This window comes from Magnolia sinica, chromosome 6, assembly GCF_029962835.1.
Source record: "Magnolia sinica isolate HGM2019 chromosome 6, MsV1, whole genome shotgun sequence".
Lineage (NCBI taxonomy): Eukaryota > Viridiplantae > Streptophyta > Magnoliopsida > Magnoliales > Magnoliaceae > Magnolia > Magnolia sinica.
Window position 1 is genome coordinate 104,690,772 of NC_080578.1, and position 19,615 is coordinate 104,710,386.

The 19,615-nt window shown below is 40.2% G+C and overlaps 1 protein-coding gene and 1 long non-coding RNA gene across 7 annotated transcripts; one reads left to right on the forward strand and one right to left on the reverse strand.

Moving 5' to 3' along the window:
- The first annotated feature begins 6,561 nt into the window (after nucleotides 1–6,561).
- LOC131249410 (beta-galactosidase 11-like) lies at nucleotides 6,562–17,558 on the forward strand. 6 transcript variants are annotated; one of them, XM_058250176.1, is made up of 15 exons: nucleotides 6,562–7,093; nucleotides 7,187–7,282; nucleotides 7,475–7,587; nucleotides 7,703–7,769; nucleotides 7,875–7,967; nucleotides 8,061–8,204; nucleotides 8,307–8,879; nucleotides 9,238–9,419; nucleotides 9,642–9,751; nucleotides 9,978–10,087; nucleotides 10,179–10,286; nucleotides 10,518–10,625; nucleotides 10,861–11,006; nucleotides 16,577–16,922; nucleotides 17,043–17,558. In XM_058250176.1, exons 1-15 carry the CDS (start codon nucleotides 6,908–6,910, stop codon nucleotides 17,163–17,165), a joined length of 2,505 nt encoding a protein of 834 aa, XP_058106159.1. In that variant the 5' UTR covers nucleotides 6,562–6,907; the 3' UTR covers nucleotides 17,166–17,558. The 6 variants fall into 6 exon arrangements, with proteins under 6 accessions (XP_058106159.1, XP_058106156.1, XP_058106157.1 ...); XM_058250173.1 differs by having other exon boundaries at nucleotides 8,061–8,879; XM_058250174.1 differs by lacking the exon at nucleotides 7,187–7,282 and having other exon boundaries at nucleotides 8,061–8,879.
- Nucleotides 7,748–8,713, reverse strand: LOC131249412 (uncharacterized). Its single transcript, XR_009172831.1, has 2 exons — nucleotides 8,586–8,713; nucleotides 7,748–8,500 (listed from the first exon to the last, which is right to left on the reverse strand). It is a non-coding gene; the product is annotated as an uncharacterized LOC131249412 (long non-coding RNA).
- Nucleotides 17,559–19,615: the final 2,057 nt, after the last annotated feature.

Sequence of the window (19,615 nt, forward strand, 5' to 3'; positions counted from 1 at the left end):
TTCCTAATAGTGTGGTGCACTTGAGCCTTGGATCTGCCTCACCTTTGGTTTCATGCCCTAAAAGGCATGAAAAAAAAAGATGGACAGTGTGGATCTAATAGATATATCATGATGGGGCCCATGGAAGTTCCCTAGGTTTTCTTTCTGGTTTTCTTTCCTCCGGGAGCAATGGAATTCCTTGACATGTGAAATTTACCTATTCTTGAATATGAACATTTCATCCATTTTTTAAAGATGATTCTTGGATATGAACCTAAAAACAAGGAAGATCAAAACCTCAAGTGGACCACACCATAGGAAACAATAGGAATGATGCTAGTGTTGAAAACTTTTTGGAATTACATAAGCTGGTATCAAGCTAATATTTATGTTTTACCTTCATCCAGTTATAGGTGACCTTATAAATAGGTTGGATGGGAAATAAGCCGCACTGTTGGCCCTAGGAAGGTTTCAACGGTAGTTTGTTCAATCCCCGCTGTTTTTTGTGATGTGGTCCACTTGAGATTTGGATATACCACGTTTCCTAACTCGTGATCTAAAATTATCTGAAAAAATTGATGGACGGTGTGGATCTAACAAAAAAAATTCATTGTGGGTCTTCGAGAAGCTACACAGGTTAAAAGTTGTGTTGTGTAGAACGCACTATCCTGTATTTTGTGAGCTGTAGTGACGTGGACAAAGAGAAGCGCGGGCACTGGAATGTATAGGGACGTCGATTAGTTATTGCGGGTTTAGCAGCGAGACTCAGCTACTGAAGTCGGTCACCAAGTCTTGTGGGCCCACCATGATATATCTGTTGTATCCACACCGTCCATCCATTTGGAGAGATCATTTTAAGGCATGAGCCAAAGAATGAGTCCAATACAAAGCTTGAGTGGACACCACCATAGAAAAAAATGAGTAGAGTGACGTCCACCATTAAAAATTTTTAGAGGCTTAGGAAGTTCTCGATCAAGCTGATATTTGTGTTTTCCCTTTGTTTTATTTATTTATGAACAGGTTGGATCTCAAATAAACATCACGGTGGACGTAGGAAGGTTTCAAAAAAGTGGTTGTCACTCTCTCCACTGTTTTTTTAGTGGGATTTTCTGGAGCTTTGGATCCGCTTCATTCTTGGTTCATATCTCCCAATGCATGAACGGCATGGATGCAACACATACGTCATGGTGAGAGCCCACGAGAGTTGGTGACATCGCTTCAGTAACTAGTCTCGTTACTGCAAGTAGCTAATCCGCGTCCAATTTTCAGTGCTTTCAACACATATGATCCACACTGGCTGTAATTACGCTCATTTTCACTTCAGCCCATCTCACAAGGCTCAATTGGAAGCTGTGAGATGAAAAGATTTACTCTTGCAAATCAAACAAATCTCTAGAAATAGAATCCATTTGAATTCATTTATTTATGATGTTGGAATATTGGTTGAATCGAATAGACTACTTAAAATCAAGAACTAAAAAAAGAAAATAAAAATTGAGAAAGAAAATTTATTGAATTGAGTCGAGGCATGACGTAACTTATTTAGCTTGAAATCGAATTTACTCCCCTTGACAATGTCTCAAGTGCAATAGGTTTCCAGAGCAATCGACATCTAGGATACGACGAATATGATCCGGTCCTAATGGTGCATTTACTCTACGCGGCTCAAAACTACTTGCAGTTTAACCCGAAAGTACTGAGTTAACTCAACAATGAACTCAACAACCAAAATTCATAAATCAGAATACAAAGAAAGTTTTATAAGAGGAGAGGAGAAATGATTCTTCGTTTTCAGAAAAATGAATCGAAAGTCTTTATATAGACTCTGAAGTGGTGCATTAAGCACCATTTCGAAAGGCACAAGTGCAAGTACACTATCGCAAATAAAGTCTCATGAGTACTTATACACACACACACACACATGCGAGTACACCCACGCCCACCCCAGCCCGTCCCATCGCGCACACGTATACAGAATCGGCTCGGCACGGCACGACACGTGCGTGTGGTCAATGACATATATTAGATATTATTTAATAAAAATATGTTTAAGTTTTATCTCTCTCTCTCTCTCTCTCTCTTATTTGCATGGATTCAAGAAACTATCACATGGATTCAATGTCTTATGCATTTGAAGAAGACAACTTCTATTCCTCATTACATCTTTTCCAGCGCCATCTTGCCCATATGGGATTTGGAAATGTTTCATTTTTTTGGATCATGCCCTAAAATGAGTTTTCAATACTAACAGATGGCATGGATGTAGTCACATACATCACAGTGGGCCCCACAGTTAGGGATTCACCAACTCGATGGATTTGGTGTCTCACCTAATCCGCTCCCCTTAGGTGGGAAGGTCACATTGGACAATTGGCACACTATACAATTAGCAGGCTTTAAATATTCAAAAAGAAACTAACTTGTTTGTTTAATGCATATTTCTGGATTCTTTTGCAAATGTAACTTGACAAGGTTGGATCACAAGGTTGCATCTTGGACTTCGGTTGCATAGCTTTGAACCCACAGTTTGTTGATGTGGCAAAGTTCTTATGCTCCACCGTGATGCATGTGTTATATTCACAATGTCTATCCATTTTTCCAAATCATTTTAGGGCATAATCCCAAAAATAAGACAAATTTGAGATTCAAGTGGGCCACACCATAAAAAGCATTGGGGATTGAACACCTATTATTAAAAACTTCTTGGGTCAACAAAAGTTTTGGATCAAGCTGATATTTGTGTTTTCTCCCATATGTGTGACATTACCAATAGGTTGGATGGCAAATAAACATCATGGTGGGCCCTGAGAAGATTTCTACTATGGGCTTCATTGTCCCGTTGCTTTTTGTGGTGTGGTATGCTTGAGCATTGTATCTACCTCATTTTTGGGCATTATTGAGCTCATGCCCTAAAATGATATGCAAAATGGATGGCCGGTATAGATATAACACATCATGATGGGCTCACAAAACTTTGCCATGTCAACATAGTGCCGACCTTGGTATTGTGTTCTATGCCAGCTAATTCGGGTTCTTGCATATTTTGGAGAAATCAGACTTTTTGATTGCCACATTTTAAGAAAATGGGAGGAGATCACAATGGTGTTTGAGAATGATTTCCGCATTTTGTTTCCGTGGACTATTATGGTAATGTATAGTATAGGAAAACTTACATCATTATATATATATTGTAATTGGATATTATCAATTGTCAAATCATCATAATCCTTTCGGATCCCACAAGATAGGCAGACGTGAAGATGTTTATGTGACAGTTTCATGGGCCCCACACTGTCCATCCATCTGATGTGGTTATTTTATGGTATAAGGCAAAAAGTGAGGTAGTCCCAAAGTGAAAATGAACCACACCACAACCAACAATAGGAATTTAATGCCAGCCATTGAAAACTTTTTGGGGTCCATGGAAATGTTAGATCAAGCTAATATTTGTGTTTTCCCTTCATCTAGGTTTGTTTGACCATATGAACAAGTTGGATGCCAAATAAATATCCTGGTGGGCTATAGGAAGGTTTCAACGTCGGGCATCATTATCCCAATGTTTTTTGTGGTGTGATTCACTTGAGCTTTGAATCTTCCTCGTTTCTGGGGACATGCCCTAATATGATATTACAAAATGAATGAACAGTGAGGATATAATACATATTAATAAATTTACATCTAAGTGCATTGCATCAGGAAAGTGCTTTACATGTTTGGACATTGAGTCATAAGAAACGTAATGAAATGTGAGACTTCTCTATGCCTACTAAATGGTAGAAGCCTATCAAGGGGCATATGTGGGTTGATGGGTTTCAACTCAAACAAATGACCAAATTCCTACTTGATGCATTCATTCATTCACACATTATATGATATTTGCATTTTCCTTTGAATTTATATTGTATATGATTGTTGTTATTTTATTTTAATCTGATTTAAAGAATTACATCAGGATTTCTTAGTAGTCTTGGCCAACTTATATGTATTGATATAAAACTGTACATATATTATTGAGGGTAAGCCAGTGGTTCAAGAACATGAGGTTGTAGCCAAGTTAGAAAAGGTTTTAAGGGACACGTAGCCCTACCTGATAGAGGAAGAAGTTGCTAACCTGGTCCAGTTATGATTATCATTTTAATTACATTTGATAATTTTGAATTACTATTTCTTTATTTGAAGTTTGTTGGACAAAATTTATTTTATTGCATAAGACCCTAAATGAAAAGATCCTTAACAATGTTAAGAATTGATGATTGATTTCTTATTTATAAGATATAGTTGAGCATGAATGGAACTTATATTTTCTAGTAGTATTACAAGTGAAGTGAATTTTGTATAAGCATATCATATATATAATTTAAGTACACTTAGTGTATAAGTCATGGAATGAATCTCGGTCCAAAATATATGCTAGGTACCCAAAATCTAGGGGTGGCATGGGTTAAGGTCCCATCAGCATGAAATGAAAACCTAAACCTAGTTTAGGTCTCTCCACTCAAGTATTAATTGTAACACATCATTTACGAGAGACACCGTGTCTCTTTCACCCGCCTCACGGTCTGCCATTTGGGTTTCTGGAGTTTGTACAAGTGAGGATCCCAACCTTTAGTCTGAACAAAATGATCCTAGTCTTTGATAGCGAGCTTTCATGGCTGCGCCATTAACTATCTTTGATCCACTACTTTTTGTATAAACCAGTCCTGAACTTTCAATCATTAGAGGTTCTAAATGGACTGTTAATGCCAGATGCATCAAAAAAATAAAAAAAATAAAAAAAAATAAATAAATGCCAGATGCATCCCAACAGACTACATCGCTAGATGGGAGTTCTTTGGAGCAGAGGCCGTGCAATATGGGGACCAAGGGACCAATGGTCTGGATTTCCTATTGATGCTTCCAATAGCCAGTAGCTATTGCACAGTGCTATGTGAACCCACCATGATGTATGTGATGTATGTGTTTTATCAACTCCGTCCATTGTTTCATACAATGTTAATGTACAAACAACAAAAATAGGCAAATTCAAATCTCATGTAGACCAAACCACAGGAACCAGTGGTAATTGGACACCCACCATTAAAATGGTCCTGGGGCTACAAAAGTTTTGGATAAAACTGATTATTTTATTTTATTTTCATTGGTTGGATGGTAAATAAACATTACAGTGGGCCTTGGGAAGTTTCTACTGGTGAGTGCGAAGTTTCTACTGGTAAGTGCTGTTTTCTTGTGATGTAGTCCACGTGGGGTTTGGATCGTCTCACTTTTTTGGGCTCATGTCCTAAAATAAGTGGAGAAATAAATGAATGGCGTGGATAAAACATATATATTATGATGGTCCACATAGCACTGTTCAGTAACCAGTTCGTTGCTGTGATTAATCCGCCTCTTACGGGGCAAAAATATTAAAAGCTCTGGCGGATTGGGTGGTATCCGGGTTAGTGGATGTTACACTGACCATATGGGGCCCACGGGAAACAGTAGTAATTGAAAGCTCATCGTTAAAAACTTCGTCTACTTAATGTTTATTGACCATCCAATCTGTTGGTAACCTCACACAGACCTGGATGAAAAAAAAAAAAAAACCAAATATTGGCCTGATCCAAAACTTTTGAGGCTCACCAAAAGATTTTAACGGTCAATAACCACTTTCCTGAAGTGTAGTCTACCTGAAATTTCATCTACTTAGTTTCGGGACCATGTCTTAAAATAAGTTGGAAAAACTGATGAACATAGTGGATATACATGCATACATCAAGGTGGGCCACATAGTGAATATACATGCATACATCGAGGTGGGCCCCTATGTCAGGGTCTCACCCACATTGCTGGTTGGGGTCGCAACCAAGTCGTACTTGGGGCTCTGTGGACCCCACCCTGATGGTTTTACCCACGCCAGCCATTCATTTTTCAGATCAATTTAGTACAGGAGCACAAAAAATGAGGCAGATTCAATGCTCTAGTAGACCACACAGTGGCAAAAGTTTTGATCAAGCTGATGTTTTGTTTTCCCTTTCTATGTGCTCTTATGAACAGGTTACGGAAAATAACATTATGGTCTGCCCTAAGAAGATTTCAACAGTAATGGGTCATCATCATTGCTGCTTCTCGTGGGTGGTCTACATGAGCGTTGGATCTGCCTCATTTTCAGTGTAGTACCCTAAAACGATGAGAAAATATGGATTGACAGCATAGATAAAACCCATACATCATGATGGACCCCAAAGGTCCACTGCTGGACTTAGTCCGTCCAGCAGGGACAGGACCCAAACAGCTTTTGACCGCTACAGCCCAACATGGCTGTGGTGCGGTTAGGGAATCCAGCCATTCCCACTCATGCACTGCTCCGACGCGGATTGCGTACTACCCCCGCCCGTTTTTGTTTTGATGCCTTAAAATAATCTGATGTGGTGTGGTCCATTTGTTCGTTGGATCTGCCTCATTTCTGTTTTGATGCCTTAAAATAATCTGAGAAAAGGGATAGACAGTTTGGATGTACAGATACATCACGGTGGGCCCGCCCACAGAAATGCCCGTTCGGAGCTAGGGAAGGGCGGGGGTAGTACGCAATCCGCGTCCGCACTGCTCAGCCAGCCACATGAGAGCGAGAGAGAGAAACAGCACCGAAACTCTCTCTACCTACGTAACTACCTTTCCCACACTCTTCAGGACATGCATGACTATAAAAGCCCATAAACCCGCCGTCTTCTCCACCCGTCTCAGCTTTCCTCCCCCTACTACCCGTACAAACCGCCATTTCTCCCTCTCTCTCCAACAGCAACCGTAACAACCACGACTTCATTGTCTTTGATCATTTCATCGTCGGAGAGAAGAAGGAAAACAGAAGAAAGAAAAACAAAAGCACTTCAAAATCAAATAGAAATTTCAAAAAAGAAGACAACCCATTTCACAATTTTCAGTTCTTTCAGCAATGTTGAGGTCACGATGCGGCGCAGTTCTTCTCAAGTTCCTTTGCTTGGTAGTTCTTTCTGCGACTGCATTAGCCCACAAGAAAGTGACCAAGGGCGTGACTTATGACGGAAGGTCATTGATCATTAACGGACGAAGGGAGCTTCTCTTCTCAGGTTCCGTTCATTATCCACGTAGCACTCCTGAGGTATTGAATTGGATAATTAAGCTGTTTTCAATCTTTATTTTCTTTATGCCTATGAATTTGATTATTGAAGATGTGGGGTTGGATTTTTGTTAGACATGGCCACAAATCATTGCAAAAGCAAAGCATGGAGGGCTCAACGTCATCCAGACCTACGTCTTCTGGAATGTTCATGAGCCTGTTCAAGGCCAGGTATAGCTCGACTGATTTTAAAGGATTTTGATAGTATTCTAACAAAAGAAACATACAACCACACGTGTGTTTAGCTTCAAACTGAAATCACCCAACTGAGATATGCAACAGAAATTAGATTCTTGGCAGCACCTCCAAACACAACCAATGTATAGTATCAGGAGTGATTGATCTGAGTTGTTGAAATTGCAGTTCAATTTTGTTGGAAGGAATGATCTGGTGAAATTCATCAAGACGGTATGGCAGCAAGGCTTGTATGTGACCCTCAGGATCGGTCCCTTCATCGAGGCTGAATGGAACTTTGGGTATCCATTATTTTCCTTCTAATCATATGATTGTTTTCACTTCAAATCAGTTGTTTTTCATTGAAAAAAAGCTTACTTTTATTAAATTGTTCTAATATTGTCGGATGCGCACTAGAGGATTCCCTTACTGGCTAAAAGAGGTGGAGAACATTACCTTCCGTACCGATAATCCACCATTCAAGGTGGTTTCTTCCCCATGATTCTTATTTTCCGTTATTGATATGAAATGAATACGTAAGCTTACATGCACATTCAATGACCTCTTATTGAAAATTTTCAATATTCAGTATCATATGGAGAAGTTTACAAAGATGATTGTGAACATGATGAAGAGAGAGAAGTTATATGCATCTCAGGGCGGTCCTATTATCCTATCACAGGTTTAATTCCTTTGTAATTTCCATCCTCCAAATTGAAAGTATGGTCTTGCTTAATCCTGTTAATCTCACCTTAATATTCTTTGGTGGGTCCAGATCGAAAATGAATATAACATGATCGAGCTTGCATTTAAGGAGAAGGGAAAATCTTATGTTCAATGGGCCGGAAACATGGCGGTTGGGCTAAAGACAGGAGTGCCATGGGTGATGTGTAAGCAAAATGATGCCCCTGATCCAGTGGTCAGTCTACTATCTTCACCTTCTTTCTTACAAGGTACAAACAATCAGAGGGTTCTATGGCCTAAAAATGTTTTTTTTCCTTTTTTCTTTGTGAGTGTGAAGATCAACTCATGCAATGGAAGGAACTGTGGAGATACTTTTGTTGGCCCGAATCGACCAAATAAGCCTGTGTTATGGACTGAGAACTGGACTGCTCAGTACAGAGTGTTTGGTGACCCACCATCTCAGAGATCAGCTGAAGATCTTGCATTCTCAGTTGCTCGCTTCTTCTCCAAGAATGGCACGCTCGTAAACTACTACATGTATCATGGTGGAACGAACTTTGGCAGAACAGCTTCCTCATTTGTAACAACTCGCTATTATGATGAAGCTCCTCTCGACGAATATGGTTTTCAGAAGGAACCCAAGTGGGGTCACCTCAGGGACTTGCACTCTGCTCTGAGACTTTGCAGGAAGGCTTTGCTTTGGGGGCTTCCCACTGTTCACACAATGGGGAAGGATCTAGAGGCCCTTGTTTATGAGAAGCCAGGAACTAGTGTGTGTGCTGCCTTCCTCACCAACAATGATACTAGAGTAGCTGCAACTGCAACTTTCAGAGGTGTTGAATTTTATCTACCCTCGCGGTCGATCAGTATTCTCCCTGATTGCAAGACTCTGGTCTTCAACACTCAAAGGGTAATTTGCAATCTCTACCACTTGTTTTCTCAAACACTGTTAAAAAACATTACAGGGAAAAAAATAAAAAATAAAAAATTCAGATTCAGGAAAACACTGGAATTATTGGGTATACAATAGCTCATGGCCTGCTAATTGCCTGACACATTCTATTAATTTCATAAAATTCCCTCATTCATTTACACTTGCCGAATGAAACCTGTTTTTACTAGAGACCTCAAATGGGTCTTTTACCATGTCCAACACGTGGGTCTTTTACCATGTCCAACACGTAAATTATTAGCATAGAAGCTATTACTATATATGGCATATTGTCTCAATTTAACATATGGTAACCCTGTTGGTTGCATCCAAACAGATAACTTCACAACACAATGCAAGGGGCTATCATCCAGTGAAGGAATCTCACAGGGATAGGGAGTGGAAAATGCATCAAGAGAAGATCCCAAGAATCAGCGACACTTATATTAGATCAATGGCCCCATTAGAACTCATGAACTTGACTAAGGATAGAACAGATTACCTCTGGTATACCACAAGGTAAGCACATTGCATTACCAATGCTTGGGAGCCAAAGATCGAGAAATGGTTGGTCAACACGAGTTCATAAACCCTATAAATGAAACTTGCCTTGAGAATCATATCTCGAAAATTTGAATAGTTTCAGGATTATTTGTAAGATGGTTTTCTCATTTGGACACTGCAATGATCAACTCATTTGGCTTTCTCCATCTTATGATGCGTATTGGCACATATTTGCAGTTTGGAGCTGGAGAGAGGCGACTTACCTATGCGGCATGACATTAGTCCAGTAATTGAGGTCGCATCACTTGGACATGTGATGCACGCATTTATAAATAATATTTATGTTGGTATGTATTCTCTTTTTTTTTGGATTCGTTAGGTTTGTAAATCGTGGTTGAAGCTGAAATCCTTGACCACTTTTCATGAAGTACTGCATTAATAAAAATCACTAACATTCCATATGGGTTAGTTTTTGAAATTTTAAGAACTTGGGACTTTAAATGTCATGTATTTATAATTGTTGAATTGATTGGTTCAATTCCATGTTATGCGCATTTGCTTGTTGGATTTCAGGATCAGGGCATGGAGATAAAATAGAAAAAAGCTTTGCATTCAAGAAAGCCATAAATCTAAAAGCTGGAACCAATCGAATTTCCCTTCTAGGCATGACGGTTGGACTACCGGTAGAGAATTTGAACATCTAATAGAAAGTTGTGCCTTTTGAATTTTTATTTTCTTTCTTTCTAACAAGTATGTTTCTCTTTCTTATTGAAGGATAGCGGAGTATACTTAGAGCATAGAATGGCAGGTGTTCATTCTGTAATAATTAAAGGTCTGAACACTGGAACCTTGGATCTGTCTACAAATGAGTGGGGACATAAGGTAATGATCATCTCAACCAAACAGAAATCTGGAGATTGATTTCTTATTCCCTTTTCTAGCTCTAATCCTGTTTCTGGTCACGAGTAGAACCCATTTAAAAGATAACAAAACACAAACAAAAGACAACAAAAATAAATAAATAAATAAAACGACGGTGTTTAGAGAACTCGACCACAAAATTCGTTGAATTTTTTGGGTAAAAATCCCTTGTGTCTAATGCCTGTTGTGCAGGCTGGAGTGGCGGGAGAATCCCTTCGTATCTATAAGCAGCATGGGTCTCACAGGGTCGGCTGGTCCAACTCCAAGGGATCTGAAGGCAAGCCACTTACATGGTACAAGGTACATAAACATACTACATTAATCTCTTATTCTTCCTAAAGCAAAAACACTTCAATATTTCAAACTATAGTACACACTTCCAAAGATTTCTCACATCCAAATGCTCTTGATTGTAATCAATATCATTCTTTGTGTAATCTTAATCTCTACACTGCCAAAGATGTACATTTTAACTACACTATCTGGAAAGCTTCAGTAAATGATTTGAACTACTCCATTTACATTTTTGTTACAGAGATACTTTGATGCTCCTCACGGAAACGAACCCGTCGCTCTAGACCTAAGCAGCATGGGAAAAGGACAGGCTTGGGTCAATGGTGAAAACATCGGCCGTTACTGGGTATCCTACCTCAGTCCTTTGGGGAAGCCTTCTCAATCGATGTAAGTATCAGTAAGGCATGTTGCGCAGCACGCCAACAATGCAGTGAACTGAGATCTAATCTCCGATCTCACCCACAAATGATAAACAAGAAGAAATATAGATTAAAAATAGAATCAAAGCATTCCAAACAAACCACAAGACAAGATATACATGGAAAAACTCCAACAAGGGTAAAAAACCACGGATGTAAACTTTTACTATGAAGAAAAACGAAGATTACAAGGCAATATACTAACCTCTCCCTTGGAAGTATAGAGAAAACCTTTTGCACACACCTTATAATTATTTTTCATACCCTAGAAAAGCCCTAAGGGCACCTATTTATAGTTTAGGCAACTTTCCTTTCGCACATCTGTGAAAACTGACTAAAAAATTCGCAGTCCGCATCAAATCCGGAAACGAATCTGTGTAACCTCGACTGGTCAAGCATGGGCCTCGACCGGTCGAGCACCTCGGAACTTCAAACTTGATACTCGCTGGACTTTGAGTCGAGCCAGCCTTAGACTGGTCGAGTGGGCCACTCGACTGGTTGAGCAGGGCACTCGACTGGTCGATTGGCCCCCAGATGTGGCTCCACATCTTAACAATCTCCTACTTGGAGACACATCACCATAAACCTTCGTCTTCTACATCCAGAGTGCATCACCTCCCCGTCTTCAAGCCTGAAGACCAATCAAAGTTGAATAGAGCTTTAGCTTCTCTCGTGTGGTCGCCTTGGTCAGCATATCTGCAGGATTCTTACTTGAATGAATCTTTTCCAGAGCAATTGATCCATCTTCCAGTACCGAACGTATGAAGTGATATCTGATGGCAATATGCTTGGTCCTTGAATGAAAGACTGAATTCTTAGCCAAGTGTATTGCACTCTGACTGTCACTGTACAACTTGTAATCTGCTTACTTCTTACCCAACTCTTCCATGAAACCTTGCATCCACACCATCTCCTTGCACACTTCTGTAACTGCAACATATTCTGCTTCCGTTGTACTGATAGATACTATCTTCTGTAACTGAGAGACCCAACTGACTGCAACACTACCCAAAGTAAAGACATAACCTGTAGTGCTTCTTCTGCTGTCGATATCTCCTGCCAAAATTGAATCTACGTAGCATTATAGTTTGATTTCTGATCCACCATAGTATAGTCCTATATCCACAGTACCTACTAGGTATCTGAGGATCCATTTCACAGTTTCCCAATGTTCCTTCTCGGGGTTGTTCATGAACCTGCTAACAACTTCCCCTACTTGAGCAATGTCTGGCCTCGTGCTCACCATAGCATACATAAGACTCCAAATAGCTGACGCATATGGGACTTTAGCCATATAGTCCCGTTCCTCCTGCGTCTTTGCCCCTTGCTTCTTAGATAGCTTGAAGTGGTTGGCTAATGGAGTGCTAACCGACTTATCACCTCCCATATTGAACCGATCAAGTACCTTGGCTATGTACTCTACTTGTGACAAAAACTAGTTTCTTATTTTTCCTGTCATGCTTTATCCTCATGCCTAAGATTTATTTTGCAACTCCTAAATCCTTCATGAAAAATTCTCTAAACAGTTGTCTTTTGAAATATGAGATGTCCTTCATGCTTGAACCGGCCACAAGCATATTATCCACGTACAGAAGAAGGATGATGTACAATGTATCAAACTTCTTCAAATAACAACAGTAGTCTGCATGACATCTCCTAAAACCATTTCCCGACATGAAACTGTCGAACTTCTTGTACCACGGCCTCGGGGCTTGCTTTAGTTTGCATACTTTGTTCTCCGTTCCTGGTGCCACGTATCCTGTCGGCTGATGCATATATATATATCTCTTCTTCAAGGTCCCCATGAAGAAAAGCTGTCTTAACATCTAGCTACTCTAGATGTAAGTCCTCTGTAGCCACTATACTCAAGACCATGCGAATCGTAGACATTTTCACCACAGGTGAAAATATTTCAGTGAAATCGATACCTGCCTTTTGTTGAAACCCTTTCACAACCAGTCTAGCCTTGTACTGTTTCGAACCATCATGCTCCTCCTTCAGTCTGTAAACCCACTTGTTATGAAGAACTTTCTTACCCTTGGGAAGAGTGACTAGCTCCCATATATGATTAGACTAAAGAGAGTCCATCTCATCATCCATGGCCTGCTCCCACTTAACCCGTGTATCTGACTGTAACGCTTCTTCAAAACACTCTGGTTCACCATTATCTGTTAGCAATAGATAATGTAAGGAGGGTGAGTATTGGACCGTGGGTTTCCTCTCCCGAGTAGACCTCCTTACAACCAGTGTTTGTGGCTTTGCCTCATAATGCTCCTGTGCATGATCATCCTATGGCATTGTAACACCCGTGTCCGGTAACTCTTCCAACTCTACGAATTCTTTCTCCTCGGCCTTATTTTCTTGCACACTGTCCTTATGCATCACTTTTTCGTTAAAGACTGCGTTCTTGTTTTTGATGATTTTTCTGTTTTCTGCATCCCAAAATCTGTAGCCAAAATCATGCTGTTCGTAGCCTATAAACGTACACCTCATGGATTTTGCATCCAGCTTGTTTATGTGCTCTGCATCAATATGAATATATGAAGTGCAACCGAACACTCTGAGATGTGCAAGGTTCACTTCTTTCCCAGTCCACGTTTCTTCTGGTAGCCCACCATCCAATGGTGGTGAGGGATTTCTATTAATGAGATATGCGGCAGTATTCACAGCATCTGCCCAAAAGGTCTTGGGCAATCCTGCATGTAACATTATGCTCCTGGCATGCATAAGGATGGTCTCGTTAATGCGCTCAGTTACACCATTCTGCTGTGGTGTCCCTCGATTCATTTTCTGACGTTTGATTCCATTTGTTGCATAATACTTCTCAAACCTCTTATCACAGTACTCTCTCCCATTATCAGATCTGAGACATTTTACTATTTTACCTGTCTCATTTTCTACTATAGCTTTTCACTTTTTAAATACATCAAATATATCAAATTTATGCTTTAAGAAATAGACTCACAGTTTTCTACTAGCATTATCAATAAAAGAAACAAAGTAACGTGAGCCACCAAGAGATAATACTTGTGCTGGTCCCCACACATTAGTATGTACAAGCTCCAACAGATGCGTCTTTGGAGCGCGTTCCATCTTCTTGAAACTTACCCTCTTCTGCTTGCCATACACGCAGTCCTTGCAGAATTCCAAGTCATTAGACTTCAGCTCTGGTAGCTTCCCTTTTGACAATAACACTTTCATCCATTTCTCACTCATATGTCGTCCCAACCTCTGATGTTATAACTGCCCATTCACTCTAGTTGATGCGACTGTAAGTAAATTATACGATCTTGAAGTCACGTACAAAGTACCTTCCTTTTTACCTCGAGATATCACCAAGGTATCTTTTGTGATCTTCTAGGAATCACTGGTGAATGTCGTCACATATTCGGTATCGGCCAACTGCCCCACTGAAATCAAATTCCGTCTCAAACTCAGTACATGTCTGACATCCTTCAATTTCAAAGCCGTTCCGTCTTTCTGATCTATATGAACGTCTCCCTTTCTAATGATACTGCACGACTCATCATCACTCAGGTAGACTCTCCCGAAGTCACCTGATACATAATTACGCAAAACTTCCTTACACGAAGTGGCATGAAATGAAGCACCCGAGTCTATAACCCATGACTCATTCCTCATATCAAGAGACAAGATTAACACCTCTGTGTTACTCTCCTCAGATAGATTCACTGAATCTTTTCCACCTTAAGAGCTTCCTTCTTCTTTTTTGAGCGCCTTACAATCACGTTTCATGTGTCCCTTTCTTACCATAATGTCAACACCCATCTTTATCTTTCGGTCTCTTGGACTTCTTCTTCGACTTAGAACATTCGTGTTTATTGCCTCCTTTGTTCAACGATCTTCCTCTTCCTTCAATGTTTAGAGCATTCCCTGAATCCCCTGAAACTCCTTATGCCTTTCTTTTAGATTCTTCGTTGAGAATTAGACCGATCACATCATCAAATTTCAGCTTTGTCGACCTTGAAGAATTGCTCACAGCAATCACCAAACCATCCCAACGGTCTGCCAAACTAGACAAGATCAATAACGCCCTGACCTCATCCTCAAAAACAATGTCAACGGATTCCAATTGGCTTGTGACTGTATTGAACTCGTTTAGATGTTCAGCTACGCTCCCACCATCTGACATCTTCATGTTGAATAATTGTTTCATAAGATGAACTTTGTTGGACGTTGAGAGTTTTTCATACATGGTGGCTAGGGCTTTCATTAATTCTTTTGTGGTTTTCACCTTGGATATATTGATGGTGACGCTCTTAGATAAAGATAGTCAGATTGTTCCTAAAGCCTTCTGATCCAATAAAAATCATTCATCATCTGTCATCTTTTCTGGTTTCTTCTCTTTTCCTCCTAGAGGAATATAGAGGTCCTTCTGATATAGATAATCCTCCATCTGCATCTTTTAGAAGGCAAAGTTTGAATCATCAAACTTCTCAATTCTAGTCTTCTCTTCTTCTGTCATCGCTCTCAATAGAACTAAACCAATAGCTCTGATACCAGTTGTTACGCAGCAGGCTAACAACGCAGTGAACCGAGATCCAATCTCCAGTCTCACCCACAAACGATAAACAAGAAGAAATATAGACTAGAAATAAAATCAAAGCATTCCAAAGAAACCATAAGACAAGATATACGTGGAAAAACCCCAACAAGGGTAAAAAATTATGGATGTAAACTTCCACTATGAAGAAAAATAAAAATTATAAGGCAATATATTAACCTCTCCCTTGGAAGTACAGAGAAAATCCTTTGTCCACACCTTATAATTATTTCCCATACCCTAGAAAAGCCCTAGGGACCCCTATTTATAGTTTAGGCAACTTCCCTTTCGCACTTTTACGAAAACTGACTCAAAAATCCGCAGTCCGCATCAAATCCGGAAACAAATTTGTGTAACCTCGACTGATTTAGCAGGCTGCTTGACTGGTCAAGCGGACCCTCGACTGGTCGAGCATGGGTCTTGACCGATCGAGCACCTCGGAACCCAAAACCTGGTGCTCGCTGGACTTTGAGTCGAGCCAGCCCTCGACCGGTCGAGCAGGGCACTCGACTGGTCGAGCGGCCTCCAGATGTGGCTCCACATCTCAACAAGGCATCATCTAACCATGATCAGAAAATACATATGTTTTTATTCTCTAGTGTCCAAACACGTAAACAAGCTTTGTGGTTGTTTAAAAATAAAAAAACCCAACTCCATTTGATGTCATCCAGGTCACACAAATTGAAGAGTCATTCAAATCAACTTGAAGAGTGACTTGATTTATTTATTTTTCTTAAACATTGTACATCCAACTCTTGAGTTAAAAAAAGAAAAAAGAGAAAAGAAAAAAGAAAAAAGAAAAAGAAAAAGAGAACAATATACATAATTAAATGTTTCATTATGAAGCTGAAACAAGGGAATTTCAATTCAAATCAACTATTTTATCTCAGTCACTTTTCCATATAATTCAAGATGTTCCATGACCATGGAAAAACAGAAGAAGTTCATCTAAAGATTATTTGTGTGTGTTTCAGGTATCACGTCCCGAGAGCATTCCTGAAGCCAATCGGAAACCTTCTTGTTCTCTTTGAGGAAACTGGAGGAAACCCAGAACAGATAACCATTGTGACTATAAATAGAGATACAATCTGCAGCTACATCTCTGAATTTCACACTCCACATGTGAAGTCATGGGAAAGGAAGCATGGTAAGATTAAAGCGGTTGCAGAAATGATGAAACCACATGCTCACTTGAAATGCCCTAACCACAAGATCATCAAATCAATACAATTTGCAAGCTTTGGTGATCCGCTCGGTATCTGTGGGAACTACACCATGGGAACTTGCAATTACCCAGGAACTAAGAGTGTTGTCGAGAAGGTATTTCTTCATTTCTTTGTTGCACTTACATATGTGTGTGTATTATTGTTTTCTTCAAGATCAAAAGTGTCTGCAACTCAGCATGAAGATTACATTGCTTCTTTTATGGACTACAATCAGGCTTGCTTGGGGAAGACTAGCTGCACTATACCAGTTATGCACGATACGTTTGGTGGGCACACATGCTCGGGGATTTCCAAGACTCTTGCAGTTCAAGCAAGGTGTGGTCGGAAAAAGAATTAGACCATCTTAATTAGTGGTTCAAGTGGAAATGATTGTTTCGCTTCAAGAGCTACAATGGGGTGTAATCAATGGGATGTAACAATGTTGGTTGAATGGAAATTGAGACGCTATCCAAGATTCCTGAAATATATGTAATAGGTCTCAAGATTCATGAAATTTCATGGGGTGGAAGAATTTTTTGTTGTATATGGTTTGATATGAACTATGAAGTGCACTTTAACATGGACAATCAATTCCATAATCAAAGAATTTGAATATTTTCATTCCCGCCTTTTATTGGTGTATGTGGTTTGTTGAACTGTCAAGAGCACTTTAACATGGACAATCAATTCCATAATCGAAGAATTTGAATATCACTAGCAACATATGTACCAGTTTGGATGATTCTTTAAATCTTGGGTATGTGGGGCTTGGAATCCATATATTATCACAGGGTTGTTTATAGTTTCTTTACCTATATGAGGGCTTTTCAGACGGAGCTTTACTAAATATGGACTTGCTCTATCTACATTATTACAATCATCATGAACATGTCATTGGTCCAACACTTATGCTTGTCGGTTGATAAGATGGGCCACGTGTGCATCCTGAGTATGTACCATTGGTGCATCCATTTTTTCTCCTGCACTTTTGCACCACCAAATGTGGATGACCCCAACGTGTGACACATATACATAAATCTTTGATTGTACACCACAATCTATTTATGCTGTTAATGTCTTAAATTTGTTAGCCATTGATAGACCGCTCGATGCTACCGAGTAGATGTCGATTCCATCAATAAATGTTTCATGTCATCAGAAAATTTTTAAAAATTCATGTTTTGTTGCTGGAATGTTTTGGTGTTTTACACAATATCATCGCTAAATCTTCGATGACATCGAAGTCTCATCAAAGGTTCCATCAAGTGCACACAAAATTGCATAAGTGCGGGATTTGTTTCTTATTCTGATTGTGATACTATATGGGACTATATATATCGGGCGTAATCAGGATTCGGGAAGGATGAGAGGCATTATAGGATTTCTATTTTTTTTCAAAAAGAGGGTCATGCCCCTGTAACTTTGTTAAAAGAACAGACGATGTACAAGGTACACTTTCGGTGGGCTCCACACAAAACATCGAGCCTCACCTATCATATATGCTAATAAGAAACCGAAAAGGAGAAAAGAAGAAAATGAGGAAAAAAACACATGCCAAACAGCCCCTCAATAGGCAGAAATAACTACTAGGACGACGCCACCTCACTTACCATCAGTAAGGAGACAATTCCGACTCCTCCACTCCTTGACCTTCTTTAATTCCCATAGCCAATTGCGGCCACCCTCCCTGCCAATCTCCCCCTAAAAATTTCAATTTTCATCTGGAGATTAATTCAGGGAACAACTCTAGTGGATGACAGGATCCAGAGCAGGGGCGTTAGCATTGCATTAAAGTGTATGACAGGATTCAGAGCAGGGGCGTCAGCATTACATTAAAGTGTATCTGTTGTGAGTCTGATCTAGTTCAAACCCCCCCAAACAGAATCCCTTTCCCATCTTTTCATTAGTGGGACTTTAGCAGAAGGTGTTTGGTTTGCTTTTAATGTTCTTTTCAACCTCCATATTCCTCCTCAGAATTCCATTTCCGAGAGGCTTGGCTCATGGTGGAAAGTCCAGCCCTCGTGTGACAGTTCGCCTCACTTACGACGTTTTGTTCCCTGTTTGATCTTATGGGAACTTTGGAATGCTAGGAACGCTGCTCGTTTTGAAGGGACCAGCCCAAGAGTGCACATGGTTGTGGACCGTATCAAGTGGTGGTTGTCGAAGCTTTCTACAGGTCTCCCTGGCCCTAGGCCCAGCTGTCGTTCCGAGCACTCCCTTTTCCATTGCGTGGGGATCCCGGCCTGTCCTGCCAAATTGAAATTGCTGCAGATTGTCAAATGGTCCAGGCCAGACACAGGGTGGGTGAAGATGAATGTTGACGGCGTGGATATGGGCCTCCGGTGATTTCTTATTCGCATTCTCATCTGGCTACGGGGCAAGTACAAACAACAGAGCAGAACTCTGGGTGCTTTATGATGCTATGTTACTTTGCGTGGATTTTGGATATAGCTAGGTTGTGCTGGAATCCGACTTGAAATGTGTGGTGGATGCTTTCAATGGGAAATACTCTACAGCTTGGAAGTGGAGACACTGGTGGGCAAGGATCACCAGATTGAAGAATAGGAGTTCCTTTTCGATTTCGCTCGTCCCGAGAGAGGGTAACGGTCCTGCTGATGCACTGGCTAAGGCGGGTGCGTTGAATCAAACCCATTCAAGGTTCCCTACATCTAGGGACCTGCCGTTGTGTATCAGGGGTCTGTATATGTTATATAAGATAGGTCTGGGCTCCGTTAAAGAGGCCTGAAGTTATCCATAAGTGGTGGGGTCGTTATGTCTGTAAATGGATAGGATTGGCTTCTTTGGGAG

Coding starts and splice junctions, on each gene's coding strand:
- LOC131249410 (XM_058250173.1), top strand. CDS start 6,908: ATGTTGAGGTCACGATGCGGCGCAGTTCTTCTCAAGTTCCTTTGCTTG. Junction 7,283..7,474: donor ATGAGCCTGTTCAAGGCCAG/GTATAGCTCGAC, acceptor TTGAAATTGCAG/TTCAATTTTGTTGGAAGGAA. Junction 16,923..17,042: donor CTAAGAGTGTTGTCGAGAAG/GTATTTCTTCAT, acceptor GACTACAATCAG/GCTTGCTTGGGGAAGACTAG.